This window comes from Pyrus communis, chromosome 15 (genome assembly GCF_041283825.1).
Source record: "Pyrus communis isolate YQ-2024b chromosome 15, ASM4128382v1, whole genome shotgun sequence".
Classification (NCBI taxonomy): domain Eukaryota; kingdom Viridiplantae; phylum Streptophyta; class Magnoliopsida; order Rosales; family Rosaceae; genus Pyrus; species Pyrus communis.
This window is the reverse complement of record NC_142579.1, coordinates 6,148,326-6,167,209: the sequence shown is the minus strand read 5'-3', so window position 1 is coordinate 6,167,209 and position 18,884 is coordinate 6,148,326. Positions and strand designations below refer to the sequence as shown.

General features: G+C 35.2%; 1 protein-coding gene across 1 annotated transcript; it reads right to left on the bottom strand.

Moving 5' to 3' along the window:
- Positions 1–553: 553 nt before the first annotated feature.
- Positions 554–2,464, bottom strand: LOC137712762 (homeobox-leucine zipper protein ATHB-16). The gene is made up of 4 exons (XM_088686572.1): positions 2,278–2,464; positions 1,821–2,154; positions 1,348–1,715; positions 554–1,168 (listed from the first exon to the last, which is right to left on the bottom strand). Exons 2-4 carry the CDS (start codon positions 1,879–1,881, stop codon positions 773–775), a joined length of 825 nt encoding a protein of 274 aa, XP_088542698.1. The 5' UTR covers positions 1,882–2,154; positions 2,278–2,464; the 3' UTR covers positions 554–772.
- Between the last annotated feature and the right edge of the window lie 16,420 nt (positions 2,465–18,884).

Here is an 18,884-nt window from a genome sequence, read left to right as displayed (position 1 = left end):
GAAAAAGGCTCATCTGGGTAGGAACATATTGCTGTTATGTAACTGAAATACTACTTAATGGAGTCTACAATTTACAGAAAAATGAAATGGCTGTCTGCTACATTATGTGCGTAGTATTGAATAAAATGGATATCGTATATTTATAGTTGCGCATGCTATGCACGTGATGTAACAAAAGTGAGACATTCGTTTCATAAAACAAAACACGAATACGTGAAGAAAAAAAGAGGGCAGCTTTATGTCTACATGCCAACTTGGTAGTGTTGTTTAATCCTTTGCAGAGCAGTTAGTGAGCTGCAGAATCTCATGGAAAGTGAGAAGTTGACAACCAAATATGTAGTTTGTACCACCTTTGTATGATGCATCACATTGCACAGTTTGGATTTTATAACATTGTAACCTTGGTTAACAATCATGTGAGAAAGTTTAGAAGAAACTTTAGAGAAATGATATACACATTATTTTTCCCCTCTTACTCACCAATATTAAATCATGTTTGTTGTGTTCGTTTAATTATACACGTTGATGACCAGAAATAAAAGTGCACAAGCAATGAAAAGAAACTTTCAAATTTTAACAGCAGTTGCACCAAAAGTCCAATACTATAATTTAAAATTAAGCAGAAAATGTGCAAACTAATAATTTGTTGATGTGGCCAATAGAAAGCTTTACCTTGGATATTTTTGCTTCTAAATTACAAAATTCAATTTTTATGAGATCATATTAAAAAACTTTTAAATAAAAGTCCAACTATTTTTACTGCTCAGCAGATTTACCAATGAAGACTTGGAGCTTGATCAACTGAAAAGAAATTGCAGGACTCATCTGTGCTGAAAAAACTCTGCTCCTCCATCCTCACAGTCTGAGCTTGAAATCCTTTTCCACCCACTGATCTGGAGTCTGATAATTGAAACCAATTCACCATGGAATTTGAAGAAATTGAATTTCTATTATTATTAAATCCAAGAGATGAATTTCCATTGCTCTCTTCCTTCGTAAGAACGCCATTTGAATCACTATCTGATGAGCCATCTTTGGATTTCAAGTTCTTGATTAAATCCACCTCTAAATTTTCACTGCTTTTGCACGTTGAAATTGGGGATTCTTCCTTCACAGAATCATTCCTCTGTGCACTCTCTCCGTACAGCTTTGCTTTTAACTGGCTTAGCTGCAAAAAATACGAAGATCCCATTAGAAGAAGAGAAGTGAATTTCTTTCTGCACACCGTTGTTTATTTCAGACTTTTAGACTGAGTAAATGAAAGGAGGATCAAGGAACGTAATTAAACAGGGTGAGCAGAACGAAAAAATGGGTGTGCAGAACAAAATGTGTTTCACTAATATGAACCTTTTCAGCAAGAGCTTTATTCTGTCTCTCAAGGCTATCAAAGTTGAGCTTTAAACCATCATAGTCGGTTTTGAGGATGCTGTAGTCTCTTTCCAACTGCTTAGTCTTCCACCGTGCGCGGCGGTTTTGAAACCAAATTGCCACTTGTCTCGGTTGCAGGCCTAATTCCTCGGCCAGTTTGACCTTCCTTTCTGGCTCTAACTTGTTCTCAACATCAAAATTTCTCTCCAATGCCTTGACCTGCTCCGAATTCAACCGCCTTTTCTTCCCTGACATTTCTTCCCCAACATCTTCTTGGTTTAACGAATCTAACATTGCCTGCAACTCCTTGCTATAACCATAGCTGTCCTTTGCAAGCTTCCCCTCCTCTGCATTTACAAGTAATGGAAAAAAATTGAGACTCAAAATCCATCATTAAAATACCAAAGTTGGGAGAAAAACAAGTTGGAAAGGATTTTTTACGTTTCTTTTACCTTTTGATGGGAAATTGGAGACCAAAGCGCCCAATGAATCTGAGCTGCTGAACCTCTTCATAATTCACAACACAAGAAACCTTTGTTGTATTTTCTTCGAATTAGCTTTGTGCAAGCGGTCGAACAGGAGAAAAACTTACACGCAACTAGGTCGCCTGGGTTGAAAGGAAGCTTTTTGGTTGAATGACCAACGTGGGAAATGATGCTTCAAAACAGCTAGAGCGTTCACTTGCCTTTAAATGGTAAGACACTACGATCTAGAACAGAAAAACCAGACTGCTAGGGGTTCCCCCTTTGCCTTATTTTTCTCGGTTTCCTTCCTCCAAAACAAACCCTTTCAAAGAAGGAAAAAAAAATTGCATAAGTACACCTCACAAATCCAAAATCCTTTCTCCTACTTAATCATTATAGCAATATATATATATATATATATACACATACATACATACATACATACACACACAGCTAGGAGTTACTGCAACTGGATGCAACAATCACAGACAGCTAGATTGCGTTGTTTTTGCTTTGTTGCTCTCAGTTGCAATTTGTACATTGAACAACTGATGTGAATGGTTTGATTTGGACTCCCACTTCACTTTTTCTTTTTCTCTTTTTTGAATGAAGGATGGTAAGTCACGGTATGTGAAATTAAAAGGCTGGATTCAACCTTTTATTTTTTACTCCATGCATAAAGATTGCTTTTTCACTTGGACACGAAAAGATTTTTTGTCCTAAGCATCATATTTAAAAAAAAAATTTGTTTATTTGGGTCTCATTTCTCATGTGTTATATTAATTCTATTTTTTTAATAAGAGAAGTTGGACTTTAACCACATTAATTTATTTCTTTTCAAAGTAGCTCGTATCGCTTTCCGTATAAAAAAAATTAAACATAACTTATATCACTTCATAACTTTAAACAGTTGTCATTAAAAACAGTTTAATTTGGTCCTACAACTTTTATCGGTTCATGTCATGCATATAAAACTCAGCGGATAGTTTGTCATTATTTGCAAGGAGGAATCAAGCATTGTCCAAAATGTCAAGTTCAAAGGGTAGGATGTGGTTTCAACGTTACTTTACATTAATCAACCTAGTGGTGTTTTAGCAATTAGATTTAATTGTCATAACTGTTTCGCTTTTCGCTTTTTTCATTTTTGCATCAACTTAGTGTTACATACTACTAAAGAAAAATTACAAATTGTGATGCCACTAAGACTAGATGGATCACATTTTTTTAATATCATATAGGCATTAATAATAATAATAATAATAATAATAATAATAATAATAATAATAATAATAATAAACCTCAATAAGATATTGAAAACGTGTACATGGCACTTGAAATGTACATGACACTAATTGCAAAAGGATTGCAGAAACAACTAGATTGGAAAAACTAAAGCAGACAAAAGACGCACAAATAACTTAAAAATCCACGTGACCAAAACCTAGCATAATAGCATAATGTGTATTCAAACTCATGGAACCTAAAACAAATAAAACCCTAATTTAATCCATAAAACTAAATCATGACTAAAACCATGAATGAAAATCGCGACGCAATATAACTCCGCATTTAAGTAACAAGACATTGTAGTATGTAGAACAATTAGTGAATCCAGAGAGTAGAAAAATCAAACAAATGTTCCTTTCATTCTCAATATGAGAGTTATATTCACTAAGACGAAAACAAGAAAGGATGAGAGAAGATGATTCTAGGGAATGTTCATTTTATTCTCAAATATGACACATTACACAATGATTCTACTTATTATTTGCAGTATTTCTTTTTCCAAACAATAGAGTTTATAATTTTCATTTTCTTAGGTTGCATGAACTACATGCCCCTACAGATTTTAAGTTAAACAATAGAGTTTACAATTTTCATTTGCAGTATTTCTTTTTCCAAACATTACTTGAACTACATGCCCCTACAAATTTTATTTAACGCTTTTACTTAACATTACTTGAACTACGAGTCATTACAGTTTTGAACGTAGTGTAAAATTGTCATGTACGTCGATAATGTTACTTAAATAACTGTTCTAGTCGAGTTCATGTAAATCTACTTAGTTGGAGGCTTGGGGAGCTGCCCCGTAGATGGCTACCAAATCAAGATAAAGTTTTAATACCAGGACGAGTCAACCGGTGACAGGTACTTGATGAAGGATAAGCTTCAGCTCAGTGGGACAGTGCATGTTACATGTCATGCCACTACGTATAAAATTCTGTAAAAGAAAAAATAAATATATTTCGTACATGTGCAACGAGCAGAATTGCCAAATCCAAACAAAGAAAAAAAAGCTGAATAGAACAGTAGTAACAAAAGAGTATCACCTAATGAGGTTAAGACAGGTGGATTGAAAGCTTCCAAACAGATGAACTCGCCCAATTCGGGGTAATATTTGGATGAATCGAACGGATCAGAAACAATGTTTTCAATTTGCATTCTAAAGTTTTGGAATTGGATCAGATTATATAACAATTTTTAAATTCAGAACTTTGAGCATATTCGAAATGTTTGGAATCAGAATAACATTGAAAATTTGGGAACATAATTCAAAAATCCATTACAAGTTTTTGAATATTTTCTAACCTTTTTGTACATGCAATTTATTGTTATTTCTTATTACTTGGTATATGCTTATGTACAAATCCATTTAATTGTGTATATTCTTGAACTTTTTCGTACATGCAATTCAATAATACAATGATAATCTTTAAAATTACGTGGCTCAATCATATAATATGATCTCCAATGTGGTTAAGAGCCTTCCCTGTTCTAGATTCTTAATGGCCCCACTTATCACATTTCTCCAAGTCAAACAGCTAATGACTTGATGGAAGGGATAACGAGTCTCAAGCCCTCCAATTATAGTATGTCACACATACCTTAATGAATCATCTTCAAGCTTAATCCTACTAGTATATAAGGACTTGACCTTCAACCATGAAAGGTAACGGTTCCTCTAACTTCAAGCTCTTGAATTTTCATCATCCATTAGTGTGACAAGGTCTAATATGTTTATTATTTTCTTGGTTGTAGGAACGCTCAAGTAATTCTACTATTGTGTGGAATTCATTAACAACTGTTTTTCAACTATAACCATACATTGTCAATATAAGATGATTCTGAACCAAGCTTTAGGAAATAATATTGAGGAAGGCAAAGGCTTTTAACTCGAGATGAAAATGCATAATCTTCATTTGGGAAATAAGCTATTATAGACTAATTTTAAAAGTGTTTATGCAAAATAGAAATATAGACAAGAACAACGATATAGACATTATATTGATAGGGTGGAATATATCTAAATTACATTTTCATTTTATAGCACGTATATTGTATTAGATGGTTTTATTACGATATCGATAATGTTAAGATGGTGCAAATAGTCTACTGAGATGATGTAGCTATTGTAATGTGAGCATATCGTATATTTGTAGCATATAATATATTGACATATGGTGATAATTTCCAACACAGTGGCAGATAATGAATAGGGGGAGAGGCGAGTCACAAACGCTGCTCGTCGTTCTGTTCAATACTGAAATGAATCCTAATTATCAATCACAAAGCAACCGAACGAAGAAGATAAAGTGAAAGAAGAGATTGAGGCTCTGCAGGGGTCGCATTGATTCGGTGCCTTCAATCTGGAACTGCTTGTTGATGGCTTATATGGAGGAGCTTCTAAATTTTTTGGCATCATCAGATTTTCCATAGCAGTTTCTCTATATCATAAAAAAATGCACATCCATCTTGGCCTACAATGTGATTTTGAGGTCGAAATTGTACGTCTAGATCTTAGGTTCTTCATCCTAAAAATAATTTAGGTTGGAAACTATTTAGTCATCTAAAATTTTAAAGTGTAAGGAAAAAATATCTAGTTGAATATAACTGAAATAAATATGCGGATAATCAAATGGCCAAACAATTTTTGATATAATAATTTTTGCATTGGATCGTGGAATTTTTCCCCCTAGGCACGGTGAAAATAGAAAATATTTATAAAAAGGAAAGAAAAAGAAAATGTACACAAGCCATGGCTTTATTTATCCAACGGTTGCTCAACTTTTGTTGGCCATGAGGGGCACCCATTAAAGGAGAGGAAGGCACATTCATTCTCTCAGTTTCAATGGATTTAGGTAGAGAGGAATAGGTAGGTTTCCCCTTAAGGAGTCTGATTCGGTTGCCTTGCAGGTTAAAATGCCAACAAGAAATAGGTTCCTTCTGGGACACTTCATTTGTGTCACTGAGATTAAGGGCACTTGGTCCCAAAGTCTCACTTCTTCCATATCTAATTTGCATGAGTTTTCACACCCTTTTGATGAATCCATTAGTTTCATTCTCAAGAGAGGGTTCTTTTTGAAAAGGATAAAAATAAAGCAACAAAGAAAGACTTTAGGGTTAGGGAGAAAGGAATATGAGACCCAAGGTTCCAATACTAGGGAAGGGGGAAATCAAACTTGAGACCTTGGGTGCATAGGTGAACACTCTCAACCAACTCAGTTACAAGTCCTCGCATTAAAAGAAAATGAATAGTGAGTAAGGAACATGAACCCTAGAGGGAAGTCAGCATTCATTATTATGCTCTCATATGTTTGTTTTAGCAAGGGGTAGCCGAATTTGTTGAAATGAAAGAGAACAAGATACACTTGGTGTGAATCGTGAAAAAATGGTTTGGACAAAAACCGCGGAGAGTACAATTGAAAGAGTACTTATATTATTGTGGAATTCACAATGCCGTACCACAATTTGTCAATGTCAGTCATATTTTCCTTTCCCATGTTGAGTCAAGTTCTCAACACTCAATCTAGAAATGATCCGAATTTCCAGCGCTATTGTGTTTTTGAGGTTTTGAGCATCTCCACGAGGACTTTCATACAGTGGGAATGCATCTACTACGGTATCTCAAATCAATTATACACTGCCATGTTTGGATACACTACAATAGCATCCTTGCATAGCATTGCATGATTGGCTTGAGATAGTGGCACAATGACATCGCTGTTGTAGGTAAGTTTTTCTCCACTAGAAATATGTTTGCAAGATATTTACATAACATGTGAAATGAAACTCTAAGTGTGCTTGGAACACAGGATGGAACACCACATGTCGTTATACAATTGGAGGGACACTTGAAAAAAAAAACTTTTTTTTTTTTTTTCAAATTGTATAATGACATGTGATGGTCTGCTCTGTATTCTAGACACTGAAAAATCTCTCTTCTGTATGTAATTAGGTCACCCAAGGACCAATGCACAAAAAAAAATTAAATTTTACAATACAAGCTATAGTAATTTAATTGCATTTGATTTCATATTGTTTTAAATTAAAAGCGGTGAAGACAGGGAACAAAAATGGAAAGGTAATCTTTGTTAGATCCTATTCTAAAACAAATTTCCAACACTATGAATCTTGCAGTTTTTAGCTGCTCTGCGTTTGACCAATTAGTAGAGAAAATTGGAGGAGATAATCCTGTAAATTCTAGTGAAACAAATCAAGGGCAAACAATTTTAGGCCACCCTTACCTAGTTTACTTTCTTCAATGTCAACCTCTTCTGTTGCAAAATTTATATAAGCCTAATCTGCGCGCACTTCTAATCTTGGGTTGATGAAAATGGAGTACGTCAGGAAGATATGTCGATTCAAATAACCTCCATGGCATCACAGAACCACTCAGGGACACCACCTTTCGGAAACTACAAGGCAAAAAGATGTGAAACATTTCAAAGCTATGTGGTAGGTATTGCTCTCACCACTTATTTTTTCATTAAGAGGTGAGGTGAGATGAGCTTGAGAAAAAAGGGAACATTTTTTCTACCGAATCAACTTAGACATTTTGATTATTCAGAGGAAGCTTCTTCTTGAATAAGTGTTTGGGCATGAAATTAGAGATATGGGCCGAGAAATGGAGTGCCAGCTATTCGACCGAGTCCTGGTTGAATTGGGGTTGTTAAAGGATCATATTGTAATAGTAATTCAGTTAAGTCCTGTTTGGATTAGGATTGTTGAAAGATTAGGATGACTTTTGATAAGATCAGAATTATTCCAAGAATCAAAACTGTGGCTTAATCAGGAGATACAGTCTCGGCATGAAAGGGTTTTTCATAAGATAAGGGTCAACGATATCCAAGTGCATGTCGAGGAGTCATATTCCTAGTAGGACTCTATTTCAGCAAACTGAAACTAACCCCTATCCATAGAAGTGGTTTTGCAACATAGAAAGAACCTTCAACTCAACAAACAACCCAATGTTGTAGGCAAAACCATCACTCTACGCAAAATGTTCTCATACCTTTAAAAAATATTAACTTCACTAACCCAACATGCATTTAGTTTGGTTAACATCCCTATCTTAGCAAGCAGCAACACATGCAGTTTAGATTAACATCACAAGTGTCGTAGAATCAATCGATCTAGGAGTAACTTTAGTTTGGATTAACAACACTACTTCTAGTTTGGTTAATTATCCATCCAAGTTTCAGCTAGTGATAAGTCTTCGATTCTTTCGTCAAAAAAGGTCACTTCATCAGCTTTCCCATCAAAGTGAGGTGTTCTATGATTGGTTACTCATAGGTGTATTTCAAAGTTCGGCATGAAGATGGTTGAACCACCTTTATTGTAATGACACTCATTTGAGTATCTTTGCCCTTATAGCCTGATTCCTGTTCGGCGCATTTATATTTTCACAAATATAGTTGAAGCAGCAGAACTCAGTGTAGAAGATTGAACTTTGTAGCTGGAGGCATAACCTTATCTTCAGGTTCTAGTACTATAGGCTGAGAGTGTTCATTTTTAGGCCAAAGCCGCTTAGTGCAGAAGTCAACAACACATTTCAACACCATATCACCATATTCATCTCATTCGCCTGACCGATCGAGCTCAGTTGCGAATTGGTATGCCGCATCAATAGAAAAACGTAGTTAGCTCATAGTTAATCAGCCTGCACACTACTTAGTAATGTAATTTTTAGGGTCAACAATAAGTCTTCCCAGGTTTAGACATATTGATAGTCAGAGGAAGCTCCTTTTTTAATTATAAGTCCCCCATCGCAGTCTGAATTTTTGTGTTTGGTGTTGCTGAAACAATATGGATATTGACTTTGATCATTCTTTCATGACAATTTTCTCCGTTTTCACACACACGTATATATACATATTGTGTCTTGCATGCCTCTTAGTAACAAACCAAATAGTACAAGATTTTCATCCATTCATTGCAAGAAAATATAATTTCCTCAATAGCTGCTAATTCTCGAGGAGCTTGTTCCTCCTATGACTGGTGTAGCTATCATCCATTCTTGAGTTTTAGAGGCGAAGATACACACAAGGGCTTTACTGATCACATTTACAGGGCTTTGGATTTTGTAGGAATCCACACTTTTAAAGATGATGACCAAATAAAAAAAGGATAAGGTATTGCGGCAGAGCTTGAGAAAGCAATACAAGAGTCATGAGTGTTCGCGCGAAGATTTAACTGGAGATGGCTCCTCGACTCTTAGCACAGCTCCCCAAGGGATTGGCACTTTGGATATGTAGTCAGGCTCTTGCTTGCTGATGTGCTGCAAGAAGAGGATAGAGTTAGTTTTGAAAGGTGCCTTTGTAGGGCCTTAGGCGTAGGCCTTGAGGATCGCAATCAAACTAACCAAGTGCTAGGCGTGCCACTGCTATCTCAGTATAACAGATGTAGAACAAGTATGTTTAGTCAATTACTTGCATCTCAAGTTACTTGGACTTCTTGTTCTCAAAGGATTATTGTGGATGGGTTAAGTCCACATGAAGTTCTTTTTATTACCTTGTGACTAAGGACCTTCAATTTATAGTTTTGTATGTTCGAGTAAGAGGAGTCCAGATCCTCTGAAGTCATCTACTTGGTTCTTGATTGGTTTTAAATGAAGGCATGTTCATTAAGGTGACCAAATCCAGGCACCAATGAGACTCTTAAAGTAGGAAAATAGTTGGATATGACTTGAATACATGTTGGAGAATACATAAACAGTAGATCTATTAACTTATAAAACAAACAAAGAGCTTTGAGCAAGATTTCGCCTTGTCGGGCAAGGTTGAACTTCTTTCAATCACTTCTCTTTTGAGTTTACAGGGTTTAAATGCTAAGAAAGGATGGATGGTAAATAAGTTTACACGAGGGAATCGATACTACGCCAATAGGGATGATAGTAGAGCTTCTAAACTAGACAAAAGATGGCATTTGTGGGGAATGATCTTGAAAAGGATTGAGATCTGGGCTTATTACAACTTTTAGATGTAAATCTGGCTTGACAGCAGAGTTTGTATGTTTGTTTGTTTGATTGGTTGAATGTCCTTGTCTCTAGGGCCTCTTCCTCCTTTTATAGGTAGATTAGCCCGAATGCAGTAGCTTTACTCTTGCTCGAAAGCTATTGAAGGGTAATGAGTCATCAGCTTTTTACTTGTATTGCCACCGAAAAGTACTTTTTGGCTGATTGTGAGTTAGCCCCCATCACTTGACACTTAAATCATAGGCACATGGCCTATGCATTAATGGGAAGGTGCCAATTTGTCTCTAGGCTTGATGCTGGGCTTCGAGCAAGTCTTCCTTTGATTGGTGTTTTTGGGCTTCCACGCACTTGCAACCCAAAGTTCAAATATTAACCCAAACAATGAGTATCAATAATTTTCTTTTCCAAGGACTATGTGCTTGCTTAAGATGGTGCTTGGATGAACTTGCAAAGATTATGAAACATAGAAAAACTAACCATGGACACATGGTTTTGCCTATTTTCTACCATGTGATCTATCCCATGTCAGGAAGCAAACTGGTAATGTTGCAGAAGCATCTGCCATGCATGAAGAGTGCTTCAAGCTAGGTTGCACATACATTGGACATGGATATGACGACAGACACGGTGATTAAAATATAATATCTATAATCAATATTACATATTTTAAACGCAATACTTCGAATAGAAGTATTTCTTGACCAGAAAAAAGAACGAAATATAAATATTGAAGAATTTGAAGGTTGGGATCATATTCGTAGCAATTAATAAACAATATTTCAAGGTTTGTCATGAAGTTTGAAAACATATAAAACTGATTGAAAAACAAATCTGTCATGTTATAGGCCTATTTAACTGAAGAATTACAGAATGGGAGAGAGAGAGAGGCGCGGCAGGGAAAGAATTTGGTGAATTCTAATGTGTGTATTAGCTCACCCCATTGTGCCTCTATTTATAGTAGTAGGGAAGATAAATTCCTTACCCAGTATGTATTACAACTTGAATAGGATACTATCTAAAAGATATGGTCGAATCCTATAAAGATTTCCTAGGATTTACACAATTATATTCCTAACCTAATTAGAACTGCAATACTCCCCCTTAAGTGTGTAAATACTCAAACAAAATGTCGCATCAGGTCTTCAGCAGTGAAGTAAGTTAAGTGAATGAATTCGTTGACACAATGGGCGAATGCATGTCTCAAATTAACAGAAGGACGCATTAGTAGTAGAACTCACAAAACCTCGCAATGGTAAAATCTAATATGGGAGAAAAACCTATAGACTAAGGAGAAACGTGAGAAGTATGCATAATGTCAAAACTAAACGTCTATGGGACGAAAGTAGAAAAACCTCATAAGGGTATGACCAGCCTAGTGTAGGTGCCTCGTTAAAGCTTAGTTAGTTAACAAAAACCCAGTGGAAAAAATGCCCCCAATCCTAGGCAAAAAAAAGTACATTAAGATTAAGGGAGTATACTTCTGAATACTACCCCTGAGTTTGACAAAACTTCCAAAAATGAAAACTACAAGCAATTCTGATTAGATATTTTACGCATACCGATTCCTTGGACAAACTTTTGAAAAGTAGACTTTGGCAATGACTTCATGAAGAAATCGGCCAGGTTGTCTTGGAAACGGATTTGCTTGACTTCAATGTTGTGATGATCTTGTTGTTGATGTGAAAAGAAGAATTTCAGCACAATGTGCTTGATATTATCTCTTTTAATGTATCCCTTCTTAATCTGATTGATAACATGCTCCGTTGTCTTCATAAGTGACATCATGCACAGAACAACACCAATTAATATATGTATGTATTATTCCTTTCATTTAAAAATTTTAATGAGTTATAACCATACGGATACTAATTATTATTGTTTAAGTGGATTATGCACCTCAAGAAATGACTTCATCCAATACTGACTCAACTCCGAGCCAATTCTCATAAGCCTTATCATTGGGAATTGGCAAAGTGATGTTTCAGGGTTAAATGGGCTTTTTGGCATCCAATATGGTGTTTTTTGAAGTTGGATCCTTTTACAAAGTTGTTCAGGGCATCTCAAACTTTAAAACAAGACCTATATGTCCTGATTTGGAGATGATATGGTCTATGAACGTGGCAGATCTTTGAAGGGGCAAATATTCCATGTTTGATTTGGATTTTGTTTCTTAAGTTATCTAAATTTATTTAGTTTTCTAGTTTTATTCCAAAACTTTTTCTAGGAAGGATTTGTAATAGTATTTAAAGGGCTTTTCCAAGCTTTAGGGTTCTCTATGCACCAGACTTTGAGAGAATTCGGCTAGACTTCAAGAGATTGTTACTTTGATACAAGCTGTGTTCCTTCTTTTTTTCTTCTTAATGATATTTTATTGTTATTTTTAATTATGAATATATGTAACTTACTTTCTTTTGCTAAGGCAAGCCCACAAGTCTTGGTAAGAATATGTAATTTCTTTTCAATTTTCTTATGAATTATGCATGCAAGTTTTGAATTATTAATCATTGTGTTTAAACTATCTAGTTGTCTTAATGCTTAACTACCATTAGGATATTTAGAAAAGTAATTTAATACAATTTTGGTTGGAGGGTTGTCCTTGAAATTGACTAATGTTTCTTATAATTAATAATTGTAATTTCACTTCGAATGAATACCACATCTGAATGGTTGCATGACTTTTCAGAGAGTTTTCATAAAACTTAATGTGTCTTGCATGTTCAGATTTGATGTGAACATACAGGTTGCATGGTTGCTATACATTCTAGTTTGGGAGTCCAAGTAGAATACACATTAAGAAAACTTAACCTTCAAAGTATGCATGTATAAGTCATAAGTAATTGGAAGAGTTACATAGCATTGTTAAGGTCATTGCAGAATCCTAGTGTCTTTTAAATTTAATCTTTCAAAATTGTCTTTTAATCTTTTTATTATTTTTACCAATTTTAAATACTTGATTTTATTTCATTGTCTTGTTATTTTAATTCATTTCAAATCTTTTTCTATACTTTGTGTTAAATAATTAATTAAGAATTGTTTTAAATATAAATTGTTCCAACAAATCCTGTGAAAAACGATCTTGGTTGAGCTGTTATACTATAATTATCTTGTTTCTCTTGCAAGTATTTTGGGTGTTTTTATTCCTACTTTTTCTAGTGATAAAAATCCTATCAGACGGAAAAGGCTCCTCTCCAGATCCACTTTGTGGGGCCAATTTTAGTCGTTTATCATATATTGTGCGGTAAATTTTCGTTAGGTACTATTTGTGTTTAATTTTAAATAATAAAAAAATAATAATTTCTTAATACACAATGAATAACTAAAATATGAAGATCTCTAAGATCCCTACAATTGAATCCAGATGAAATCCAATTTCTTATAAGACTGTAACAAATCAAAATATATTTAAGATTTTCGGCAGCAGTTTTTATGTGCTTTGGGTTTCTGACGAGAAAGAGACAGAGTGACAGAGGGAGGGTGGGTTTCAAATGGGAAGGAGAGAGAGAATTGAGTGGTGGGGGCAGGATAGAGAATTAAAGTTGTAGTTTAGCCTTCCTCCAAACTCTAAACCCTTTCAATATTTAAAAAATTGCCCCTAAATGTCTCTTATATTCGCAAAAAAGTGTCGGCTGTGTCTTGGCAGTGTTCAAACTATTGATCGTGTCCATACTGTGTTCAGGGCGTGTCGGCAAGGTTTGGGAGTGTCCGCACAACCTAGGCTTCAACGATGAGATGGACAAGGTGGAGACGTGGAGAAGAGGGCTTAGTGATGCTATAAATCTGGGAGGGATGGTTCTAGAAGATCAGTAATTTCGCAGAACATTTTCTTTAATTTGCAAGTATTAATCATATATAACCTTATGTAACTTGTTTATTAAGAACATTATTGCTAGCCCATTGTGAGACTAAGGTCATTTTCCTTCTGGTTAAAAAAAAAAAAAACAAAACAAAACCTTGTTTATTATTAGGCTGATGATGGTAAAGCCATATGGAGTCACGGATTTTGGGTTTATAACTTTATACTATCTTTCATGTACCTTTGCAGCAATATTTTTTAGAAGATTCATTTTTTCAATACCTTATGATAGGGTTTTTATAACACACAAAATACTTGCAAGAGAACATGATTGTTGTAGTATAAACGGCTCAAGTAATGTCATTTTTCATAGAGATTGAATGAATAATTTGTGTTTAAACTAATTCTTAATTAACTATTTGAAAACAAAGTTTGGAAAAAGGTGATTTTATGACTTAAAATATTAAAAATGAACTTTAAATTAAAACAATTAAATAAATTGACAAAGTAAAGAAAACAAAAGAAAATAGTTTTGAAAACCAAATTGTAAAAGCCTAGGGTTCCGCCGTTCCCTTAGCAATCCTATGTAGATTTATCAATTACTTATGATTTACCCATGCATATTTTGAAGGTTGAGTTTTCCTTATGCATATTCTACTTGTGGCATTCAAGCTAGAACGTATATCAAACATGCAATCCGTCCGTGGCATTAAGATCAAATATAAACATGCATGACTTATTACGCTTTGTGAAAACCTTTTGAAAAACCATGCAACCCCTAAAACGTGGCATTCGCCCTAGGTAAACTTACAACTATCAATTACAAGAAGCAATACTCAATCCTCTGGTGGCATTCCGACCGAATTGTATCAGATTACTTATCTAAACATCCTAATGGTAGCTAAGCATTAAGATATAGAAACAGTTTAAACACAGTAATTAATAATTCAAAGTATGCATGCATATTATCATACGCAATTAAATAAAAACTACATATTCATGCTAAGGCTCAAAGCATCGCCCTAGCAAATAGAAATTAGTTACGAACAATCATAAAACAAAATATTATTAAAAACATGGATAGAAAACACCTAGAAAATACAAAAATAGTGTGTTCTCCCAAATGATGCTTGCGTCCCCCTCTTCTTTTTAACCCTAATGGCTAAATATCTTTATTTATACTACTACAAAATAAAACTCTAAAAGATCTTAGAATAAAACTAGGAAACATAATAAAATAATAAAACATAAAATAAAAGGTTTTCTATTTGAACTAAAATTCGGACTTCTGAGACCAAATCAACTCCGATTTGGTTCCAAAAGGTCTCTTTTTAAATATTGAGACGTCCCCTACAAATCTTCAGAAGGAATCCTCCTCAAAATATGTTATCTTGACCTCCAAAATGCCTAAAACGTCCATAAATGTCAATCTGGGAAAGTTGCACGTTGGGTCTTAATTTCATCGCCACGGTCAAACGGCTTGGTAGAAAAATCTGGAATTTTGACACAATTATCTTGAAAGACTCACAAACATCCTCCAATTAGAATCACTCTAAAATTCATCCGTTTGGTCACTTTTTGCTCAAGAGGAAGTCGAATGTCCTACATTGAAAATACATAACAAAGTATCAAAATTCTACCAAAATAACCAATAAATTAATACTAAGATTAGGGTAAAATATATGGTATAATTTGGACTCATCACCTTATATATAATCTAGGTGCATTATGAGGTTTCTCACTCATGTCAATCATCAATTACGTTTCTCACTCATCTCAATCATCGATTACTCTTTTCTTTTTTATCTAGATAAAAATTACCTAGTCTTCATATAATTTGATGTCTAATGACCATATGTTGTAGGTACGAGTCGCAATACATTTATCCAAGATATTGTTCAAGAGATTGGAAGTAAGCTGATCGCGTGGCAGTTAATGTTGCTCCCTATGCAGTTGGAATTGATAATCGTGTGCAAGGAATAAACAGATGGTTAGAAGATGATTCGGGTGATGTTGGTGTAGCGGTTATCTATGGGATGGGTGGAATTGGCAAAATCAACATTGCTAAAGCTGCTTATAAGACGAACCTTGCAAAATTTCAAGGTAAGGGCAGCTTTCTTGTAGATATTTCAACAACTTCAGAACAACCTCATGGTTTGGTTCGCTTGCAAAGAAAATGTCTTTACGATATCCAAAGGGTGACAGTAAAGAAAATAAGCAACATGAAGGCCTAATCAAGATCAAGCATGCTGTAGGTTGCAAAAGAGTTCTTATAGTTCTTGATGATGTGAACCATTTGGACCAATTCAATGCAATTCTTGGAATGCGCTTCACCCAGGAATAAAGTTACCGTAACAACTAGACATAAACATTTGTTAAAGGCTCATGATATTTATGCAGTATTTGAGATTAAAGAACTGATGTGACTATTAATCACTTAGGCTTTGTTTGGCAGCTCGGACTTTACTGACTATTTCTGTTGGATATGATAAATAGCCACTGGATAGTACTGACTAAATTAGTCGGGCGTTTGGTGCAGTATCTGACTAATAACCGTATTATTTATACTGTGTTTGTTACTGAACCGGATAAAACGAGGAAATTTTTTTTTTAACAAATCTTTGTTTGTTTGTTTGTTGAACTTTTCTTATATTTATACCTATTGAAAACCACATAAATTTTCAAATAACAAAGACAAATAGTATCAAATTTCACAAGCAAGATATGCATTCCTCATTCTTCAAGTTCAATTAAAAATGAACACAAAATACTATCAAATTTCATACCCCTGAGCTTACTAAGACAGAACAAATAGGCACAGGAAGCACTTCACCTAAAAGCACTTAAATCGTAAGAAAGTTGGAGAACAAATAGATTAACCACACAAACTAGTTAACTAAACCCAGAAATCAAAAAACGCATGCAGCCACACAAATCCAACTATTGAAATATCAAAACATCACTAACAACCCATTTCTTTAAAAGCATCAGAAACTCGATGCCCAATTCACAAAACCCACCAAAATTTGACCCCGGTGGGTGCAAAATCTTAAACATACACAGCAAAAATAAGAACCCATATGAATAAAAATTGGAACTTTATACCCAAAATCGAAGAGGCGTACCAAGTGAGCGCTGCGGTTTTTGGGTAGCAGGAAAAAAGTAGCAGCGTAACGATAAAGACGAGGAGAAAGTTAGGGGCGAGTGGCGAGGAGAAAGAGAGAGAGCTTCTGGAGAGGAAGAGAGGGTGCCTGGAGACCACTGTCTGGAAAGGAATGAGAGAGCAAGAGAAGCCTGGGAAAAAGAAAAAGAAAAATAAAAAGACTAACTATGATGCAAACGAAGAAAGGAATTTGAGAAGACGAACTTGGGATTCAGACAAGAGAGGAGTGCGTCTGGAGAGGAAGAGAGAGCATCTGGAGACCACTGTCTGGAGAGGAAGGAGAGAGCGGGAGAAGCCAACTAAATTATACCGTGCTTTTGGACGGTATAAGAGCAGTTCCAGTGTGGAACCTCACCAGGCAATACACTATGCTATCCATCCAGTGAATAGTAACTGTTCTTAATGAACGGTAATCGTCTTTTGCATCTCCACCGTTGCACTTCAATAACACTAGCAATAGGCAATAAAATATTAGTATTTTTTTATTTATAAAATAATACAAAATAATTTTATTTCTACTTTCGGATAAGATTTTTAATCATTCTCGTTGCGCCATGTGTCATTATCTGAAAAGTTATAAAATTAATACAAAATAATTTTATTTGTAATTTCGGATAAGATTTTTAATCGTTCTCGTTGCGCCACTTGTCATAAAATCCGAAAAGACAATTATTGGTGATGGATTTCAGATAAGATTTTTAATCGTACTCGTTGCGCCACGTGTCATTATTCGAAAATACAATTATTGGTGATGGATTTCCAATAAGATTATTAACCAATCACGTTGCGCCACGTGTCATAATCTGTTTACAATCTTTGAGAATAAATTTCCATCAAATTTTTAATGAAGGACAACATGCCACGTGGCATTATCTACAACTAATCCTTTCTGAATCCTCCATATAATCCACCATCCATCCTCACAAATCTCACACCAATTTTCTCAAGATCTTTATCATTATTCATAGTTTATGCTTCCTTCTTCACCAAAATTTCTATCATTATTCATAGTTTCTGCTTCTTTCTTACAATTTCTTCTTATTCCTCAAGGATGATGTGGGAAATCGATCAACAAGAGGAAGAATTGTTTAACCAATCAAAAGGAATGTTTAATCTCCAGGTGGCCTAAATGAGAGGGAAGAGGATGAGGAGCGTAGAAGCAGAGATGACGAAGCAAGAATGGCAAGAGCCTCACATTCCCGTCGAGTCATCCAAGTTGTGGGTCAGATTTGCGGGCCCAGCCGTTCCGGAAACCTTGATAGAAGCAGGCAACGACGAGGTACAGAACTCTTGGATGATTATTTTATCCGTAATAGTGCATTCCCTGATACGTACTTTAGACGTCGTTTTAGAATGGAACGACATTTGTTCAACAAAATCATGATTGTTGTTTGCAACCATGATTCTTACTTTATGCAAAAGAAGGATGCTTTTGGTGCTATGGGTCTCATTCCACAGCAAAAAATTAATGCTGCCTTGCAGATGCTTGCATATGAAGTATCTGCAGACCAAGTGGATGAGATAACGAGGATGGGGAAATCAACCATTCTTGAGTCCCTGATGAGGTTTTGCGGAGCCAAATCTATCTACACCACAGAGTACCTCCGGAAACCTACTAACATGGACTTGCAAAGGTTTTTGAAGAAGGGCGAGATGCAAGGTTTTCCTGGGATGATTGGAAGCATCGATTGTATGCACATGGACGTGGAAAAATTGTCCAAGTGCATGGCAAGGCGCTTATGGGGACAGAAAATGAGCAAAAAGTATCATTTTGGAGGTGGTGGCATCTTTTGATACATGGATTTGACACGCCTTTTTCGGGGTTCTGGGAGCTCAAAATGA